The 22615-nt window shown below is 40.5% G+C and overlaps 1 protein-coding gene across 3 annotated transcripts in view; it reads left to right on the forward strand.

The window, feature by feature from the left end:
- Nucleotides 1–22615, forward strand: part of LOC124055589 (interleukin-1 receptor accessory protein-like 1) — a 258111-nt gene that overhangs the window by 109707 nt on the left and 125789 nt on the right. For all 3 annotated transcript variants that reach the window (XM_046382514.1, XM_046382513.1, XM_046382515.1), the window contains exon 4: nucleotides 17548–17827. In XM_046382514.1, coding sequence (XP_046238470.1) covers nucleotides 17548–17827 — 280 coding nt within the window. The remainder of the gene's footprint in view (nucleotides 1–17547; nucleotides 17828–22615) is intronic.

The following is a 22615-nucleotide window of genomic DNA, read 5'->3' on the forward strand; positions in this document are numbered from 1 at the left end:
AATGCTACTGTTTATCTTGGAATCTGTTTTTCCCTATGGTTCTCTAAATAGTCTGAAGCAGATAAAGTGGGGAGGAGGAAAGACCGATAGAAAGGCTACTGACAGTCTCTAATCTGCATGTTTACTGCTTTCATTAGGAGATCATCAAAGTGCAGGATCGATTGTGTGGTAGCGGCTCAGCAAGGAGTCGTATATTCAGCCCCTGCAGGAAACTTTTGTCGTTAATGGAAGGGGAGCCGGGTAGCCCAGTGTGTCCAAAGACACTGAGTGTGCGTGTGTGGAAGTCACTGTGTTTATGTGTGTCGGTGGACGTTTAGCTTTTCTTGGAACGTCACTCCAGACAGTGTCTGTTAGCGAGAAGATTTTTTTTTGTTTTCGAGGCACAGAGTACACGTGTAACTGTTTCTTTAATCCCAGAGCATCTCTGGGAGCGCACATATGGTGTGTTACCGCTGTCTGTTGCCAGCACTCCTTCCCCGCATTGCTTTATGACATATATTTGTGTATTATCCTAACCTGCTTACTCAGATGAGCGGGCACTAATGGAACACGTTGGCCTAAAATAGCCCATTAATGACACGGCTTGTTTAATGGAAGCAATGGGGGGGGGGATTGGGAGGTTGGACACAGGTTCATCTACAATAGGAGGCTAAAGTAATCAATTGACACCACCACCACCCTCCCTGCCTCCTCCATCGTCCCTCCTTTTTTTCTATCATCCCCACTCACGCTGCCAGGAAGGGGAAGAAGGAGCGAGACGGTAGCAGCGAGAGACACTGTGAAGAAGAAGCAAGAAATTCTGTCTTGTTACATCATCACAACCACTGGCATTATGTGCGTCCTGATCAAAATTCATGAATTCAGCCCGCCTCCCACTCCCACTTGGATCACCAGGGAAGAGGCGACTTGTTGGTTTATTAGTGATCGCCCGTTGCATCTGGCCCGGACTTGGACAGGCTGAGAGAGATGTTGCGGATGAAGAGCTGGATAGAAATGTGGCGGGAAGAGGAGAGGAGGCCGGCTCGTGGTAATCGTTGGCCAGCCTGTTCAGTCATGGTCCTGGTAATCTCTGGTGACCTTGGCCACTGCCTTGGATGGCTGGCTCTCCGCAGTGCTGCATTAATATGCACGCGGCTAGGAGATGGGCTCTCAGCCTGTGTTTGAGTCTGTTTTTGTCTCTCTTTTGCTATCCCCCCTCCACACACACACACACACACACACACACTCACTGTCTCTGTCACTGTCTTTTTCTCTCATTCTGCATTTGTGTCTTTGCTCTCTTTTCTCTCCCTTTCATACATTGCTGGCAACCATCTCTCTCATCCATTTAGATCACCTCTCTTCCCATCCTGTCTATAAAAGAATCACAAACTTCAGAATTTATGATGGCATCTCAATTGCGCCGGTGTCAGAATTTGGCAGGCTGAAGGGTTTTTAAGGTTTTTTTTATGGCATTTCTGCTTTATTAGATAACGTGCATCCGAGCAAGATGGCAGGGACAGAGAGACAGAAGGAGAGAGAGAATGACAAATGACAATGAGTCCTTTTGTCAAATAACAAATTTTGATATTTATCTCTCTTCTAGATGCATTTCTTGTGCCCTGAGGTTCAAATTCTTTATTTGCTTGCTTCCCTTCAAAGAGAAGTCAGAGGTCAGGGTTAGCGCCTAAACATCATCACTGTGTCTTGCTCAAGGACACTGAAGCAGGAGCTAAATCTAGAACTAAAAATCAATTTCATCTTTTCTCTCACTACTCTGCAATACCGCTCAACATAGAACAGTAGATGTGGCTCTCAGATGAACTTGACAGTGGTTTTGCAAACTTTCTGACATAGTGGGAAAAAAGAAGAAGACAGTATCCCTCTTAAAATACTGACGCTGCATTTCATATTATAATTTTCTCTGCAGAGGGAAAAGGGAGATGACAAGTTGGCCACCAAATTTTATTCGTGCTGACTTTAGACTCAAATAGAGTGACAGAAAAAAGGAAGGTGTGACTGACACATGCAGTAATCTTACAGCGAGGGCTTTCATTTGAAACCCGATTTTGTTTTATTACTTCAAAGTTCCTGATTATACAAAAGGTACTGTTTGTCTGCTGTTTTATTTTGAAGGCGTATTTATGCCAACAGAGTTTCCAGATGCACCACGGATCAATTTTGAAGTAAAGATAACACTCAGCATTGGTGTAATGTATGAAATAATTACTTCGTTTGTCAGACCTTTGAGCAACGAGTCTGATGCTCCATCAAAGTCCAACAATTATCGTTTTTTATCACATCAGACCCTTTTAGCCTTTTATCAGTAAGAAAAATCTAATTCACTTTCTTTATGACATCCTCTCAATCTTGGTAGGGGAATTAGAGGGTTTTTTCACAGATCTCTTACAGCCTAAAGCCTTTATCTTGTGGGGTTTTTTTTGTCTCAAGTCCAACCAAGGGCACTGCCTCCTTGATTTTCCTTGATTACTGGCAAAGGGACAGCCAAGGGAGGATAAATGAGACAGAGGCAGATTAGAAAAGAGGGAGAAAAAAAGACTATATATATTGCCAGTAAAATCAAAAAAGGTGTTGGAGTTGGAATCCAGGTAGGCAAACGTCACTAGTGATGGTTTAACAGCAGAGCTGCTCTGTTTTGGTTGATATACTGGAACAACAATCTTAGCATTTGATCAATATGAGAAGCCACGTTTTTCCAGTGCAGCTGCTGCACAGATATACTGTAGTTGGAGTTGTTTTACTCCAACCTCCTGCCCTTATCTGTTTAAGTGTCTGGGAGCGAAACAGGAAGTTGTGCAGGTCCAATTAGCTGAACATAATAATAATTAGTTTTTCATCTTTGCTTTATAAGCCACAGAAGGAAAGTGCAACATTTTCCCTCCCACGTTTCTTTTGTAGATGAATGCAGCTTCGTTCTACAGCAGGGTCAGAGGACGTTGATGCGATCATCTGCTATCTTATTTTCAATGCCAAAACAGCGTTGTTGGTCACTGTGACTGTTCCGTAGTTTGTTGAAGATGGAAAGGACGGTGTGCAGCTTTTCTTAAAAAATAAAATGAGCCTAAAATAAAAATAACACTTCTTAAAAATCCCCAAGAGCGAACTTGATCATTTCTCTTTTTCCTTGATAAACTGTTATGCCGCAACCGAAACCTTCCATCAAGTCATATTAACACCTCAGTCTGTGCTTTCACAGCCAGCTAGCTACTTATTCAGTGATAAATAAATAAACAAGACATGTAAAACTATATAAATGGCTGGAAATTAAGTTGTGACATAAAAACCTGATTCGTTAAAAGGGCGTTTTGAAATTAAAATTTAAAAAACATTTCACAGTATTTCACAATTTCATGGTTATATTGTATTTGCATCCAGTGCATTATATGTGTATCTCTCGTTAAGTAAATCTTTTTGTACTCAAAGGGAGCTCTTTTGAAGGGCTGCCATGTTCCAGGTTATTTAGCAGTTTGTGATAACAGTGATGTTTAGGCCATTGGATATTTGATAATGATTTTGAGGCTGTAACCCGTCTTGCTTTAGATTTATTGTCACAATAAAAGGACTTTTTGTCAAGTCGTTCTGGGTGTGTTTCAAAGTGCTCCATAAAGTAAGCCTAAACCAGCATATTGAGAAGGAAATGTGGAACAAAATATCAGCCTGTTTACCTCTCTTTATTTTTGGAGGCTGGTGACACCTTCAAAGGCCTCACTTCTCTGCAGGCCCACGTTCAGAGGCTGCAGTGGGAGCACTTAACAAAGAAGGGAGCCAGACTGAACAGCCGAGGAACAATTGCATTAATTTAGTGTACTCAACCACCTCTGTGGATAGTTTGCTTATATTGGATTACCCCATTGTTCACCTCCGCCCCAGCCTACAGCTGTGGCTAACAAGTCTTTCATTGGAGGGCTGTAGATAATTTGAGGTGTGTTTGGCTGTTGTCAAGCTGTGTGAGTGGCACTAATTGGAAAGGTTGAATGAATATCCAGTACAGATAATGTTCTTCCTCTGTGTACGGTTAGCAACCAAGAAAAAAAAATATCTGTACCTGGTGATGAAGGAAAATCCCATTTTGGTAGCTGTATGAATATTATTGTTTCAGATTTATAAATACTCACAGTATGTTTTAATAGGTAGTATCATAATAATCACTTATGATGCAACATCAATTCTTTTAAGTGCATGAAACTGCAGTACACTTTACTTACCACTAATGAAATGGAGCACGCAGTGATTCATCAATATGTGCTTCACTCAACACATGTAATGATAACTTACAATAGTGCATGCAGTATTATAGCTTACTGCATACAAGCAATACAAACAGAGTACATGTAATGCAGTACTCATGTATGAACACCAACACTGATGAGTCAGTGAGTTGAATCTTGGCAATTATTCCCTTCCCTGAAATAAGAATCACCTTTTCTTTAACCTTTTTATTACTGTTCTGCTTTCAGTGGCTCCCTGGTTTCCCCTCAGACGGTCATCCATCTAAAGCAGTGAACCCCGGTTTAATTAATTATGTATATGCAAATGTGTGTGCTCATAGTGCCAGGATCTCCATTTTCATTTTCTTGGCTTTTTTCCCCTTGTCTGGATCTTCTTTTTTCTTTTTTCTTTTTTTTTTAATCTTCCTCTGTGGTGGCTTCAGGTGAATTTATTGTAAATTCAATTTGCATTAAGGTTCTAATTTGCTGACACTGTGTGCGAACCCATTTTTAACCGTTATGCACCGCCTTAGCACCAACAACTGCTAACCAACCGCCCCCAATGCCTTAACGATGGGTGCATTTGGAGGGGGAAGATGGTAATGGAATTCTTGCTAAGCTTCTAATTGGAGCAGAACAGGATGGCTTATTTGGAATCAGGAAAATGAACTGCTTGTTATCAGCCAGTTGGCTGAGGGATAAGGGAATTGCAGTTTGTGTGTTGAGGGAGTTGTTTTCTTATGTGTGCACTGAGTGGAACATATAGCTGTGTTTGTGTGAATATGTGTGTGCCTGGCTTGAAGTATGCCTGCATGGTTATATAACTAAGACGTTGCTCTAAATGTCCATCACTGCTTATTTAATTAGTTTCATCGTGTTTCTGACCTATATACAAGTACTCTCTGTTTTAAAGTTATTCAATTAGATTATTATTCTTAGAAGTGTAAAAGTCACATTCTGTTTCGTTCTGTCCTCTTTTACTAGCTCTGTGTTGGTTACTTTCACTGTTTTGTCATTCGGAACAACTTAATAATTCATTATGAGAAGGCTGGCAGCTTGACTGTTACAATAAATGACTCACTTGCCTTTGTAGATTAACAGTATGAATAAGTTAATATGTGATTTGCAGACCTGTTTTTTTTCTACAGTCTGCACTATAATTGGAGCTATAATGACAGGAGAATCTTCTCTCAAAGGTAAAATTGTGATTTTTTTTTTTATTTATTTTTTTTAAGGCTCATGTGAGACTGTTAGTTATCTTCAGTCAGGAGAGAAAATTGGAAATGAGTGACTTGCAACAGAGTGTGTACATGCCTGAAAATGGTCTGCATTTTCTGTCAGTTACTATTCTGCGTTTTGCCTCTTCATCCCCTGACCGGACCCTCTCACACTGCTGCCCTTGACATTGAGAACTCTCACTCATGGCCTGCGGAGGGAGTAAGAGAGCAGTTTTCTTCTACACGTGTTGTTAGACTTCACCCACCAGGATATTTGTCCACCCTGAACCAGTCAACAGGAGTCGCTATGGTGACAAGGACATGATCCCTCACCAGCTTCCCACCGGCAAACACTGCAAAATTGTATTCACTGGACCTGCATGCTTTCACAGTATGATGCGTCGTCAGGTGCACTACCATAGTTAATACGAAGGCCAATGCAAACTATGTCCACTTTAACTTGGCATTTTAATCGATAGTTTTGTTTTCAGAGCTGCAGTGCCAAATAGAGGCAATTAATTTGTTCAGCTTTGGTACAAAGGTAGTTAAAAATCAAAGCATTCATTTAAACTTTCAGTATACTTTCAATAGCTTTGGATGTTAAGGATTGATCTGAAAACTGGTAGACATTTATTTTTTAGCTCCTTTTAAAAGAAAATGGATGTTTTGTCACTCTGTTTAATTTAATAACTTGTATGGCATGACAGCTGCAATGCCACCATTGATGACTGTATTCAAACCTTTTTTTTTTTTAATTGCAGCTTTGATCCGTTTCACAATGCTCCAATCTAATTAATAATGACCTTGGCCCAACTTTTCACAGGAACAACAAACAAGCAAAAAAGATTAATTTTGCTACGCTGATCGATACCTGTGACATCCTTAAGGTGCAAATCTTGCTCCTTGCCCTCTTGGGCTGTGAGAAAATGTAAATTCAGTCAAAGCAAATAGATATGCCGGCAAGTAAAGCCAAAAATAACTCCTCTGTTGCAGAAATATGAAAGAAACAGGCATCGGCATTTTCAGGAAACCTCTCAGCCAGCTGTCGCCGCTTCCACATGTCACTGGCTGATGAGGATGAGTGCAGTGCATCATATTATCTAGTTTGTAATTGAATTGTAGCTGGAGGTAGGTTGGTAATCAGTGTATAGCAGGTAGCTTTCGTTCCAGTGTTTGACAGTAATGTCCTCTAATGGGAAGCTCTGGCTCTACTCTTGTTCCAGGCCACTAGCTTTGTGTGGATCCCCAGCTGCCTGTGTGAGTGTGTGGCTGTAACGCATGTGTGTGTGTCTTTGTGCAATTTAAGTATGTGGTAATGTTTGAGTGTTTCTCAAGTGTCTGCCAATGTGCAGGTTGTGTGCGGCAAGCAGAAATGCTTCGTTCTGCAGCCTCATCCTCTGAATGAGGCTTTAAAAAATATATATATATATATTCAACCTTGAACACGTGTCTTCAAAGAAGTTTTGCCATCCACTTTTGATGAATTATTGGCATTTGCCAATTGTGCAGTGATTTACAGTGCGAACGCCCTTGCTTACGTGGCTTTTGGGGACCTTACTGTCCTTGCTGAACAGCAGCTTGAATCATTTCTCCATCATAATTTTCTCCCACTCTCTTTGAACTGTCGGCACAACTTTCCCTTGCCCTTCCACTCTCCTGAACAAGAATTGAATAGCTCGGAGACAGAGGAAGGGTAAAACCAGAAAGACCAAGGAGAGAGAGAGACAAGTACAATGGCAAGAAAAGGAGAGAAAGAGATGATGCCTTTGGTAGTTAACAGTGTGGGGAGAAAAATGAGATACAAAAAATAAGGTCAGAGTTGACATATGAGAGCTGACACCAGCACCCATCAGGACGGCGCCCGCTGCTTGCTTTGTTACATATTCTTGCCATCTTATCATTTCACAGACGGCTGGCACAGAGCCTGATGTGACAAGGCTCTCTATCCATCTGGGCACGCTCTATTTTCACCAACGCTCATTTCATGGGGGCACCGGAGCACAACGCCCAAATGGTGTGTCGGTGTCTGTAGTGGACCGGCGAGGGTCTGAGTCACCGGCTTAGCGCACCCACACCGCCGTGATACAGCACAGAATAACAGGCTGACAAGGCTGCCAGCGGAGGCAGCGCGGATTGTGCGGCCCGCTCTCCGTGTGTGTTCTCACTGTGTATTTGGTATCTGTGTGGGTGGGTGAGAGTGTGTGTGGGGGAAAAAAAGTCTTGTCCACACTCTTGTCCTATGTGCGCAGTCATGTCTGCAATGCAGCACTTCGGTATTTTTTCAGGAGTCAGTATTGTTTATGTTGTGTGTCTCCACGCCTCCAAAGGCTGTCTGTTTGTTTGTTAGATGAGAGGATTACTGGCGCTGTGGGGAACAGAAGGATGATTTTCTGATTATATAGTGCTGTCTCTGGAGGAGACACCCCAGCTTTAATAGGATCACTTTTACATCTGCTCCTTGTCAAATGTTCCCCTGAAATAGGCGCGAACTGGGAGTAAACATATGGATATAAGTACATTTTCATAGTTTGATTGCCCAGGAGAATCAAAAAGCTGTTCGGAAGATGTAATCACCCCTTTTAAGTCGGTGCAGTCATCACAGATTCTCACGCTGAGATGATCCAATGGGATGACAAGACACTTTGTCAGATTTGGATGTAGACGAGTGTCAGATGATATGAGTGCTCTTGAGCATGAAAAGGAAAACAGACCTAATCACCTATATAGAGTCAAACAGACTGATTTACATGCCGCACTGAAGAGAGCTTCTGTTTATATGCAGTTGACTGCTGTTCTACTTCATATGCAGGTTAGGAGGTTACTTACTATTCTTCATCCTTATGGTGAACAGAACGAAATGAAATTTTGACAGTTAAAGGCATATTTAGAGGATATATAATGTATTGTTGCCTCTTTTGTCTGTTTATGTTACAGATATTGAGTCAGTAACCACTTGATAAGAGTTATGTATTTTTTTATATAATTATGTGTTTTTAGTTAACACTTTATATGAAGGAGTGCGTATGAGACTGATATGATGCTCTCACAACTATGACATGACATAAACATAAAAGGGTCTTTATAAATGCATTTTACTCTTGTCGTTCACCGTCTTTTGCAGTCTAGCAGTCTCTGACTGACGTCTGACTGATTTAGGCCGCTTTAATGACAGGATATAACAGTACCACAACTTGTGTGTTAACAAACAATTAGCTGTTAGCTTACTTTAGCAACAAGTAAAACCTCCTAAGTTACCTTGATTCTGAGCCCCTGTCATCAAAATAGCCATATAACATTAAAGGACATCTTGATGAGTCCAAGTCCAAATCGCACTACTGTTGCTGAGGCAAAAAAAAATATTCATGACACATTTCTAATGTCTCTTGACAACCAATGTTAAAGCCAACCTCACATGACAGTTCAATGTTAACACATAAATGTAAATAGTTTCTTCACACTTTATTATTAGACCTGCCATGATATGTTTGACAGGTTATGTTGACTGGGTTAATGTCAGGTTGTCGTGACGGACATTAATTGATGGAATGACATAAACATTCATGAAGACTCGTTCATGTTCATGGCAGGTGTCATGTTATGGTTATGATGTCAGTCACGATAGCTAAACAAAGAGTGCTACGCTCAGAAACATAAATAAGGATCGAGGCATCCCACAACTTAGTTTGCCTGACTGACAAGTGATGTATGTGATGAGTTATTTGCAGAAATCTGCACTTGAAATACATTGCCAACATTAATTAACAGCATCAAGAGTCACTGACTGTTTTAAAAAGAAAACTTCCCTTTTTGCTTGGTCTTTGTGAAGCTCAGCCATTCTTACTTGTGTTGCTACCCGCGGCTAAAAGTTAGAACCGAGTCATCTGTTGGGCTGCAGCAGTGCAAAGACAAAACAGGCTCTTGTGTTTTTGAATTCTAGTTCAGTGATTTCTATCTTGTCTTTTTCTGGAGCATTTTAGTTGCAAATGTCACAAACCCTCCTTACCTTTAGATTTGTGTGTGTGTGTGTGTTTATTTTTCTCTGCCGCATCTTCTCCCTTCCGTTCTCTTCCCTGCATGGGTCCATCCTGCGGAAGTCGGCCTCGTCCCTTTTTCCCGTCAGCTGCCTCTCCGCGCTCCCCGTCCCCGCCAGTATTTAACCCGTGATTGGAGACAGCAGGCGTCGTTCTCTCTGGAGGCCGTGTCCAATCAGGGGAGCCCAATCTGATACGGAAGGGGGAATCCGGCAAGATTGCGGGCTGTGTTTATTTTGCAATAGGAAAGAAAACTGTTTTATCCCCCTCCTTTTTTTTCCCAATCACATATGAGTATTTGCATATAAATAACAGCCCCGATGGCTGTCAAGGAAGGAGAGTTGGGGAGAGAGAGACAAACAACAAATGAAGATGAAGTGTCATGAGAGTAAAGTGCAGGCGAGACAGGGAGAGATAGAGCTGTTTTATCTGCCTGTGAGGAACCAGCAAGGAGGATGGGAGGTAAATGTCACTGCAATCATGAAATAAGCAGTGCAGCTGGAGTCACCCTACAAAAATATCACTCTTTTCATCTGCATTAAATCAAACATTTTTTTTTTTTTGCCGTTTCTCAAAACAAGTCAAAATTATTCTACTGCAGGGTTCCTTTTTTTTTAATTTAAAGGAATTGTTCCATTTGTGCATACAGAAGAATGAGGAACTTGAGGAATTGGACCCAGATGCAGACACAGGAGGCAGTTCAATGATTTAATGCCCAAAAATCCAGCATATAAAACACTCATGAATCAAGCAGGCATTGGTCAAAAAACGGGCGAGGAGGGCAGTCCCAAAAAGCAAACATATATCAAGGTAAGGGGGGGGGGGGTGCAGACAAGAGACAAAAGTCCAGTGAGTTAAGTCCAGGAGAACAAAGATGTAAAATTCAGTAGTAGAACCAAATACAAGGAAAAGCTAGAGCTCTTGACACACAAGGTACTATGATGAACAAGGGAAGGACAGACTTACAAACAATAAACGTGAGCAGGTTGCAAACAAGCAGACAGTTTTGCAAGATTTAATAAAGAAATTCATGGTTTTGCTAATAATCCCTCACTGCACACAAAAACTGAAAGGAAATTAACCTGGAGTTTTCTTTTAGCTCTGAAGCTGTGGTCAGGTTGCAGTTACCCTAGCTTAGCATAAAGACTGGAAGTAAAGGGAAACAGCTAGCTTTGTTTTGGTCAAAAAGGACCTTCTCACAGCTCTCTTATTTAAATCTTGTATACTGTTTGTTTGATATGTACATGAACAGAAACACGATTTGTGATTTTACTTTTCAATATGAATCCAGTTTAGGTTTATAATTTTATTTACCTTTGGAAGAGTTGGTAGGCATATCTGATCATTTAGAACCTCCTGACACTCTTCATACATCCTGTTCTCAATCTTGGAGAGAAAATGAAAAAGTATCTTTCCCAAAATGTTTGACTATTCTTTTAAAATCCTCTGCACTGCCTCTCTATGTATTTATAGACCACTGTTCACATCCAGGTGGTTATGCTTTCTCATCTATGTGACCATATGGCCCATAACTCTGGTCATTTTAGCATTTGTAGTTTCTTATTGTTGCACTGCCATTATACCAAGAGTTTACGGTCCTTCATTTCCAGCCCACAGTTTTTTTGTTTTTTTTAAACAAGATTGTTTTTCGTTGAAGCACAATGTCTGAGTATTTCTTATTGTTCCAGAGGTCCTGTCGTGTGTGTGTGTGTGTGTGTGTGTGTGTGTGTGTGTGTATGTGTGTACTTACATGCAGATGGCCATGGCTGATTGCTTTATTGGCCGATGACTCATTCTCTTTCTCAACCTGCTGGAGGTACTTCAATCATGCAGGTAATCTCCTCCTGTATGCCGGCAGTCGAGAGGTTACCTTTCCCACACATCAGAGCTATATTCCTCTTAATTGAGACCCACTCTGCTGCGACAGCGTTTTCACAAGGTGGAAAATGGCGGGTCAAGATTTCGAGACATCCCCCTCCCTCCTTTCCTCCCTTGGCAAAAGTAGCTGTGAAGTTGATAAGTTCCTTTAGGGACCCTGGAGCCTGGCCAGCTAAGACACTGCACTTCATGAGGGCAAGTAAAGGTCGATGTCGCGTCACCTCATAGATTGCGTGCGGGTGTAGATGTGCGTTTGAATGCTTGTGTGTTTATCCAATCAGCCGAGGCCTAATGTTATGCATGCCTTTCTGATTGAATTACACTGGAGCTTTTATGGAGAAAAATGGTCATGAACCATCTCCTCGTATGTGGATTGGAGAACAGACACGTTGCGGGTGTCTCAGTGGTGACCTGACTCAATCTGCATATGATTACCCCTCAGCAGACCTGTAACCCAATTTATGAGCTGATCACCTTCTCTCCAGCAGGAGCGCATGCTTGTTCTCAAGTGACAGTAAAACGCAGCAGGAACACGATGACATAACATTTGTTTAGCTTTATCGTGGTGCCCTTTAAACCTGAAATGCATCATGCTTTTTTTTTTTTTTTTTTTTTTTTTAAATCCATGTTTACTAGCGTCTTGGTCGCATCTGTGATACATCGTTTCAGAAGTAAGTGGCACACAAGATTTATGAAGATAATATGAAGAAGCTGCATTTAAATTGGTTAGTTTCTATAAAGGTCTACGCCTTCATGCATTTAATTATAGAAAAACAAACTTCAGTAGTTAAATCGAAAATGCCTCAAGGCTGATTTCAGTGTGATCCTTTTAAGAGTGAGGGTCAGATTAAAATTGTGGTAATTATGGTATACATTTCTATTTTTGAAAGCATAATCAGCTTTAAGACTCAAAAGACCGTGTTCAAAGGCTTCTTTGAGTTGACCTTGATTTTAGTGTACCCTGTTGTCTATATTTGCATTTAAACCTTGGGCGATGATTTTTGCAAATAATTTTTTACTTGAAATAATGCATCTATGCAGCTAATTTGGCATCGGAATCTTTTTCTTTACATGAATAACATCCATGGCTTGGTTTTGGTTACAGTCATAAAACATGAGGATCAAAGCCTTTTTTTGTAATAAATGAGGCCTCAGTCTTTTACACATCAGGACAAAAGAGACAAAAATGACAAACATAAAAACAAGGCAAGCTTGACAAATGGCCCTGCCTTTGTTTAATGGCGTGGTTAAATCAGGATATGGAGAGAAGAGCCCATTTCGATGTGCTGTCAGTGAATGTTGCTCTATTAAATCTCGATTTCCATGCAGAGTGACGTGCAAACATTTGCGCTGTGATCATTTGGCACAACATGACAGCTAACAGTTACCAGGACAGCGACTGAGGAATTACCCCTTTTTACTTATGGGTCATGTGTAGCAGAGCTGCAAACGCTGCTTTATGCTCGCTGGTCCCAGTCATTGAAGAGCTGCCTGAGTTGTTATTATCACTCAGCAGATTGGCCAATTCCCTCACCAATTGTGATCCAGCAGAAGGAAATCTGGTGAGCAGGGAAATGTTAATCGAGTTCAATTAGGCTTTGTACCGTGTTTGTTTCCTGCCAACAGATTATGCAGAATCCTCACCCTCACTTACTGAAATGAACGATAACCCTCTGTCAAAAGTCTGAAACGGGCAATTTGAGGATACGTAGAAGATAACAGATATTGGTATTGGCAAGCTCCTCACAGCAGTATTGGAGATAAATACAGCAGGCCCTTTGAAACAACTGGGCTGGAGTTCACCCTTAAATGGAAATTAATTTAAGATTTTGGATGCTTTTATTTTTTTTTTCTCCAACTTCTCAGTTTAACTGGGGATATTTTCAAAGCCATGTGCAGTAATCGAATGCCTTAGGGTGGTTTCAAAAGCATCTTTTATCTGACAGTAATTTCACTGTTGAAAAGACCTACTTCTACATGTTACATGTGTCATAATCAGTCATTTCATTTTGTATCTCTTTTCATTTGTCTTTTTTTTATCAGATGCATACTAATATGTATATAATTCAATTATTTAGTCCAAAGGGTGTTGCTTTTGCTAAGCCAGCTTCAGTCTGCAGACACATTTTTTCCTATTTTGTCCTGTTATGGTAGAAGAAAATATTACGGCACTTGGACAACATCAAAATAACTCTTTCTCATTCTGTGAGTCGTTCTTTTTCTTCACTAAGAGGGAAAATGTTCAGCTGTGCAACAATGAATGGACGAGGGTTTATTTGCAGTGTTGAAAGGCAATGACAGAGCGAGGCTGCCTGATGTTTGGCAGTGATGCATTTACTGTGTTTTTTTCTGGTTCCAGTCTGTGCAGCCAAACTGAAACCACTCCTGAGTAAATTTGTCGATTTCTTTTCTGCCTGGGCCAACAGAATAGGTTTGTGCAAAGACCGGCTCAGGAGTCAGCTAGTGGGGCGTATCTGAACTGTACTTTCTGATATTCACCCTTAATATTCATATCTTTAATGTCAGTAAACAAACCTACACAGAAAAGTAAAATACTCCATGTGAATTAAAAGTCTCGATAAAATCACATAGCCAGTCCTGGCAAAAAAAAAAATGGCCCAAAAGCTCCTGGTTCATTGAATGTTAGTCAGTTTTGATATATTCATTTGCTAATTTGCACCATTAAAGGACTATTAAATGTTAACTAAGGTGGATCCTGCATTATTCATATCTTAAACAGTTTTCTTATATCATATGTTATGCTCTCATGGTGCATGTTCTGATAAAGAGTTGTGTTAGATGAAATTACTACAAACTAACAAAAGTTCAGTATTGCAGCACTGGAGAACTGGTTGCATTATATTTAATGGGAACTTTTGATAATGGATAGTTTTGATATTAAAAATCATTATGATCCTGATCCCACTGGAGGAGAGGATCCAGCATGGACTGAAGGCGGATTTAGAGACTTATAGGATAAATGGCACATATTTAATCAGTCTTTCATTTAATGCTTGTATATTAAAATATCACAGACTGTTAGCCAACGTAGCCAGCTGTGCAAACATCCCTCCTGAGGCACTGTACAGTAATGTCCTACCAGAGTCACCATTGCTCAACTGTTGTAGTTCACGCTTTTACACTTTCAGTGTGTTTGATAGCAGCACATATGCAACAAGAGAAGCACACATCTTGCTGCCTCCTACCTGCAATAAATATAAATATGAATAATATACAAACTGACCTCCAGCCCTTTTAGGACTTTGTAAACTACCCTACGTTGTTCGGCTGATCTAATTCTAAGCTAAAACAGTGTTGTTAGTGTAAGTTTTAATGACAGTAATACAGTGAATTTACTCAGAAGTTTGCATCTGTTTGTACAGCTAAGAGGGGGAAACATAAGCTTTTACTTCATACGCACTTTGGCCAAACTAATCTTGTTTTCAGCCGCTGCCTGCTTATATGACCTTTTGTACTCACCTGCTGTTTTTATTAGTTGTGAGAGTGAAACACTTCAGAGTCTCAATTAGGACACAGACTACATGTGAAACCATCTTGCCTGTGTGTCCACAAACTAATTAGCAAGTTCTTGATAAGCGAGGGGAGACCTTCTGTTGCCATAGCAACACTTAGACCTAATCACAAAGATACCTCGCGGCGCAAACGCTGCTTTCTCCAGCACTTGAATTTGTGTCATTTTGTTTTTCGTTATTCATTTTTTTGGACAAATTAGATTATTTATTTCATTGTCTTGCTCCCAGGAGGACCCACATAATTTTAGAAATAAGAAAGAGGTTGAGAGGGTTTCATCTGAACAAAGTGTTCTCGGTATGATACAGTAAAGACAGCTACTTATTATCGACAGTTTTGTTTGGTTAGTTAAAAACAGATTAATTTACCTGTAGTGATATTCAACACATAAGAAAAAATAAAGAAACTGGATTTTGGATCTGGATCACCTTCTTCAGGTATGGTTTTGTTGTTGTTTTTGTTGTTTGTTTGTTTGGCAATCCAGCATTTAAAAAGAGCGAGCTGTCTTGTGAAGGGAGCCAGTATTTGGTGAACCAATCACCTCGTTGTCCTGGCGCACATTTCTAATTGATTTTTCCATCAATCTTCTGATTCAGATGGATTGACTCCAACATTCTCTTATTGCGAGATTTTGGTAACAGGTGGATTTTTTGCTTTTAAACTCCACTGCAGCTACCTCAGAAATATGTCTGTGTGACATCATGTTGTCCTCATTTTTCACTGCTCAAGTGATTTAGAGTTTGTTTTTTCCCTTTTTGCAGCTTTTCTTTAGCTCCTAAAGCATTCATGAGTGTTGTTGCTACCGCTCCCAGCATGACCCTTACAGTTCCACACAATACAATACAATAACATAAATCAGCACGGCTAAATCAATTCCCCTCCACCATCCCTCCCCCCCAGCTACCCCAATGACTGCCGCACACACCTCAACTCGCTGATTGGCGGCAGAGTTGCTTCTTTGGTAAATAAAACATTTATAGGGGCTCAATTAGCGAAGCCTGTTGAGTGTGCGGCAGCTGCGCTCGCCAGCTGTTTTTAAAGGAAGAGTGATGCAGCGTGGTGAAGTGAGGGAGAAGAGGATGTCAGGGACAGGAAGGGGAAAAAATGGATAAAGAAGATGAAGCAGGCACGGAGCTTGTTTTCGGTTCAGTGTGGACACACTTTGCTTCTCAGACACAAGAGAAGAGATTTGTTAGTGTTTCCCAGAGTTTATCGATATTGAAAGTTGCTGAATCCTCTTCAATACGATGACTGTTCTAATAAAATCCCAATCCAACACATTCTTATCCCAGCTGGCCAGGTGCTGTGCCAACGTCTGTGGCTAATATGGAAAGTCTTTTAACATGTGGTTAACACGAAACTGTTTGGTCGCTGATGGGTGAAGTGTGTTTTTGTTTCCAGGGCAAAAGTCATTATGTATGACCCTCCATACAACCCCAAGCTACAGCCCTCTAAGAACTTTCTCACCTTGTAAACAACCTCACATTGTGCAGTTGCTCTGATCATCTGATATTTTTTATGGTCAACCATGCCTATAAATTCACTTGTGGTTTTACTCTCACCCTCTTGTAAAGTTGTCATTTCTGCTGGATCCCAATATGGGGAACCTTTAAGAGGCATTGATCAGATCCCCTGGACTAAATCTGCTCAGACATCTTAAACTGTGCCACGGTCATGAAACAAGAAAAGTTAATGAAAGTTATTTTCTTTTCGTTTCTGAGTGAAATATATTATTGAAAAGCACACAGATATGGTGTTCTCTGTCTTTTTACACACCTTACTCTGTGTTAGAATCTCGACCAGGAAGACAGGAGTTTGTTATCATCTGTGTGAGATTTCACTGGTGTCTGAGAAGTTCAAAAGGATTAAATGTCAGTTTAATATTGAATTTATATACAGGAAAAGATTGAAAATATGTCTGGAAATCCAAACCATCCCTTTGCCTGCGGTACATGGATATTGCATTTATTATTCAATCTTTGTAACTTTTTTTGACTTGCAGTCGGTTAGTTTTATTACTGTAGATGTCTTAACAGAAAGACCGCTATTGCTCAGCCTTACTACTTGCAGAGCCAAACTACATTATGCATTTATATGACATGATATGAAAACAGCATTTGAAACCTAATGATAGTCTTGTAGTTAGAAAATGAATACAGACTTGGAGTAGCTTCTAATTCTCTCAGGTGAAATGTTGATGAGAGCCATCACAATCATGTCACGCAATTTAATGCCTGTAGAATTTAAGTATGAGATGGTGACACATGATTCAAATATAAATACATGGTGATGTTGGCAGATGAAGACAGGGAACAACAGTTGAATGCCGCAGCTGATATATATTAAGACTTCAGTTTAAAAAAACAAAGCATAATGAAATACTTCGTATTTGTAAATGTTGTGAATTCTTTCAGGCACACTTATGGAGGTATACAGAGCTGTACACATGTAGTAGTAGTGCTCTTGTGAAACACAATGCTGCATGGAGGAAAAGAACGTCAGGATTGATTGTGATACGAGGATCACTGGCAAAGTCCTTCAACAGACAGACTGATGCCAGCACTGAAAGTGGTCTTGTCCTGCTTGCCACATACCCTTTTCACGATTACAGATTGCCTCTGCCGGGCCTTTATTCAAGGAACTCCAGCTTAATTCTCCTTCTCCTCTGTCTTTTTCTTTCAGTGGAAGGCTGCACGGATTGGTCAGTGGACTACCTGAAATATAAGGTGCTTCTGGGGGAACCTGTACGGATTAAGTGTGCTTTGTTCTATGGATATATACGGGCCAACTACACCCATGCGCAGAGTGCCGGACTCAGCCTCATGTGGTACAAAAGCGCAGGACACGGGGACTTCGAGGAACCCATCAGTTTTGACGGCACAAGAATGAGCAAGGAGGAGGATGCCATATGGTTTCGACCAGCAGAGTTGGACGATGTAGGGTACTATTCCTGCGTATTAAGGTAAGCTCCTTCAGTTTTTATAAAGCAATATTACCTGGAGGCATACTGTAGACTGCTGTTTTCGTTGCTATCAGATGTAAATTGATGTTTTTTGTGTTGCTTTTGGCTTCTTCAGCTGTTGAAAGCTCTTGTGAAAAATCCTTCCACCATTTCAGATGTGTTTAGCCAGCAGTGTGTCAGTAAAATAGTGGGGGTAAATAAACATTTCCTGAAACCCTGCAGGCAAGAGTAAAGCTATGTTAAAGTCCTCCCCTGTTGATTTCTAATGAAGACTCTCATCTCTGACCAAAAGAGTGCTGGTCTGTGGTCTACAGAGGGTCGTCTAACAGTATGAGGCCCCTTTGCTTCGCTTTATATGTTAAATTATTTCTTTATTCTCCTCTAGGGGGACAGTAAGCCATTAGGTGCAATTCATAAATCCACAATTCTTCGGCCCTCACAAGTCCCTCTTCCTGAAAACGCTATAGAGCCATGAGTGAGATGAAAGAGAATGGACAGTAATTCGGCACAGGAAGATTGAGGAAAGGGAAAAGGCAGCTAAGATAAAAAAGAAATAAAGAAAAAAAAGTAGGGGACTCGTACTGTCTTCATTTTCCACTTGCCTGATGGTGGAGGTAGACAATTGTTTGATTTATGGGTTCTATAATGTGGTGAAATTTCTGGCTTCCTAGCTGATATTGGCAGAAGTTTTCATTAACGTGGAGGTTGTCTGCGGCCAGTCAGAAAGAAAAGGCAAAGCCTGCTGTCTCAGAGCCCATAACAGTTTCTTTTCTCACAGGACAAAGGGGCACTTTGAAACACATCTTCCTGAAAGATAAAAATGCAGTCTTTTTTGAATTCAGAAAAATCCATTTGTATTTCAAGCTAAACATAAATGATTTAGGACATTTGTTACCCTGACCAAAAAAAGGGTGAATAATGTACTCTTGAGCGGTTGCATTCAGGATAGGTTTCCTTGTGTTTCACAAGTTCAAATCTAAGAGGTTTTGGTCATTACTATTCATCACCATTAGCACTCTCCCTTTTGCTGTGGCAGCCGCCGTGAATAGAAGCGGGCACCACCAGTCCAGCGATTCTCATGGCTCTATTCAGTGACGTTGGCAGCATTTTCTGGAGGTAGACAATCAGTCAGCTCAGAGTTATTGTGTAATCACGCAGAAAGTAGAGCCGTGAGATTTGATTTGGACGAATAGTGTTGCTTTGTCGCCAGTCTCTGCCATTCAGAACCAAATTAAGGGGCGACACTTATTTGCCCATCATGGAGAGAAATAACAATAGTTCTGAATGCAGAGCACTTTTCCATGGCACAGGATTTTCTGTCTGCAGGCATTTATTTGGACTGCTGCCTGTGGTTGCTTTGTGCAGGTTATAACTGTCTTTTACATTGCAGAGTTAGCACAAGGATGCTCACTTTTTAATGCTTAACTTTCAGTCACTCAAATGGCATATTTACATGGCATATTTTAAAGCATCCCGTACAGCTCGGAGTGTTTGACACATCATGGCCTTGTGATGTCAATATGTTGACGTCTAGCAGACATTCATTACAGACTGAGGCAAACGTTGCACTCAAACCATATTGGATTTGGATTTCTTTAGATAGTTAAATATTCATCAAAGGGCCAAAATAAATAAATAAATAAATAAAATTAATTTGTCACAATGTGTTTATTGTCAGTTTTGCAACAGTTGAGTTGAAGAAATAAGCTGAATAATGTGCAGAGTTGCACATGCTATGTTATGTAGTACTGTAACATATTAACCTTCTAGGTAAAGGGCGTTTTCTCCTGACTGGCTCGTTAGTCAGCTCTGTACAGCTCTGCTTAAAAGGCTTGGGAGGATTAGGTTATTGGATACTCTGTGTGTGTGTGTGTGTGTGTGTGTCACATGTTTAGTTTAATGCAGCGTCCTGAAGTGCATAGCAATGCATCAGAATTGACCGCATGGGACCATCAAATTAGAATGATTTATAGTCCTGTGTTAGCATATACTGTGAGTTCTGTTGAGTGGAACCATAATAACAAGGCCAGTGCTCGGTTCAGATGAGTGACAGCACAATGGTTTCAAGGAAGCAGGCTTTTTATTGCCTCCTCATTCTGCATATGAACTCAAATGGAATCTACATATTTGCATCACGTGATTTGATTCAAAGGCACAGGTTAAATAGAACCACTCCAAAGTACTTTTGCGATGATAACACATAAACTATTGTGAATGCAGACTAAGCTTTTAACCTTATAAATGGCTACGATATGCTATTTGCAATGGCATTTGCTGTTTTCACCTTCTCCTCCTTTTTCCCCTACAGTGTTGACATAGTGTTAAAAACTACAGGAATGGATTCATTCCATTTTACAATCACATAGCAGCAATGTGACTCATCTCAACTGCAAGTCACCGTAGCCAAAGCAGAGGATTGCTCTTCTCTTTTGTCTCAGCAGTGTGGGTCCTATAGATGAGCAGTGCTTGCATATGTTAACATATCACATTTGGATTAGGCTGTTGGCAGCGTGTTTACTTGAGGATCCTCACCCTTTTGAAACACGGAGGGACCTAGGGAATTAGAGCACTCAGCGTGGAATGAATGAATCACAGAACAACAATAAATCATCACTCACTGGATACATTTCATACTTGAGCATGTAATAACAATTCAGTCCCAGTTACCATGGGCTCCCATGATGCTATTGTCTCGAGGCAAGTATTGATAGAGACTAGTGTATCCAATAATGTCACGCATGAGTGTTGAAGTTCTTGTCCTCAGACAGCATCTAGAAAGGATCTTTTCACTGTGTTTTGTCATCATTTACCGTTTCTGTTTGCCTATTCAGCAGTCAGTGTGGTGTGTGGGGATTAAAGCTACGCAATAGTTTAATGTTCTTGTTTATCAACCTCCAGTGGTAAAATGGTAATGGTGTAATAATGATAATGGTATGAACATTTGTGTTTCTAAATCCTAAGTCCTTAAGACCAGTTTCTCTGTTCATCTGTTGGAATCCTAAAAAAAAAAACAAAAAAAAGAAGGAGTGGGCTTATTTAACTGTTTCCCCAAGTATGTAAAAGTAAATGGAACATTTGTTATTGATTATGCTTCTCTGTCTTTAAATTGGCAGGGGATGTGTTAAACTGAGACGTTATTGAACAGGACTGCATTAAAAATGAATGCAGGTTGGAGACGTGGTTGAATAGTCACTAATGAATAGAAGAAATACATTGACTTTGTTTGGTGACTTTACATATTCATGCAATTTCACTTAACATTTTTGAAATATTCTTATATTTGGCCACACATGCTTTTTTTTTTTTTTTTTTTTTTTTTAATCTTTTTAATGTGCTGGTTTCAGATCAGTACACTGCAGATATGCAAGTTCAGGCACTGGAATCAGGAAATGGTATCTAACACTTTGTGTTGTAGCCAATCAACTATGAGTTTAGAGTCCGTATTATAGGAGGATATCAGTCCTCTTCACAGATGTTAACACATCTGGTGTGGTCTGCCAAGTGTCTGTCACAGGTGTTATTGCACTCAGCGTAGGCAGAATAATTGTAATGCACCCACATGAGGATGGCCAGTGAGCACACACTGCTGCAGCACTACTGCCAGTTTGCCGCCATGACACTTGGAGGTCAATGTGTTATGAGCAAAATTCTCTTATCCCAAAATAATGAGCCACAAGCAAATAATACATTGACGTTTTGTCCAGTGTAATGACAGTGGAAATCAATGTTAAATATATTTGCCATTTTATGATAGATACACATCTATTAACACAGTCCATATTAATATCATTTCAATCATATTACCTGGTCTTTGTGAGGACTGGGGTTCACGCAACTGTGTTGTTCTACCCAAGCCATTGTTACTGCCGGGCTTAGGAGTATAATACCAAGACAAATGTCACACAAGCAACACAGACAGACTCATCAGCCTGTGCAGTCCCTGAGAAAGAAAGCCCCGTGAGGTAAAAGAGAAAGACACTTTGTGAGCAGCTTGAACACCATGTGGCATTATGCAGATGACAGAGACGCACCTGCACTGCGAAAAAAAGAAAAAAAACAACCACACAAACATCTTAATAAGTTTTGCAGTTAGCAAAGTTTTCAAGTCTGAAAAAGCAGCTGGGAAGAGTTTTATAACAGGGTGCAGATAAACACAATTATTTCCAATTCAAATCATCTCATTTCAAGCACTTTCTTAATCAAGAAGCATGTTACTAATAGTGTAGAGTCAACTTTTCCTTGTTTGTTCCTTGTTTCGTTATCTCTGCAAATGCTGTGAAGTAGAGCTATCTCACAGCGCTAAACTATTAGAGTAAATATGACACCATATTCCTTGTAGGGTGGATTTTTTTTTTTACTGTTTACAGTTATTACATCATTTGTTTCTTTGTTTCTTTCAGTCAGCCGCGTACATATACTCTCTTTTGGCCTTGTTTCATGTGTTACATGATGCCCTGTGGCTTCACACTAAAGGCCATCCTATCTCTCTTAAGACACGTACAGCGATGTGGGCCAAGGCTCTTGCTTCCTGTGTATTTGCTCAGCTGCACTTAGGGGTGTCAGAGGGCATCGTCATACTATGACACACACACACACACACACACAGATGCGTCATGTCAGTTCTCAGCTCCTCTGAGACTAGCTGCTACTGACAGCGACTCCAATCTGTATGTAGAAGCAGGCCAATTCCAGCACACACACGCACACACTCGACAGTCTGAGCATGTGTGCCTTTCTCTTTCACTCTCTCGTGTTTTCTCTCTCTCTCACACACACACACACACACAC

This window comes from Scatophagus argus, chromosome 24 (genome assembly GCF_020382885.2).
Source record: "Scatophagus argus isolate fScaArg1 chromosome 24, fScaArg1.pri, whole genome shotgun sequence".
NCBI classification, from domain to species: domain Eukaryota; kingdom Metazoa; phylum Chordata; class Actinopteri; family Scatophagidae; genus Scatophagus; species Scatophagus argus.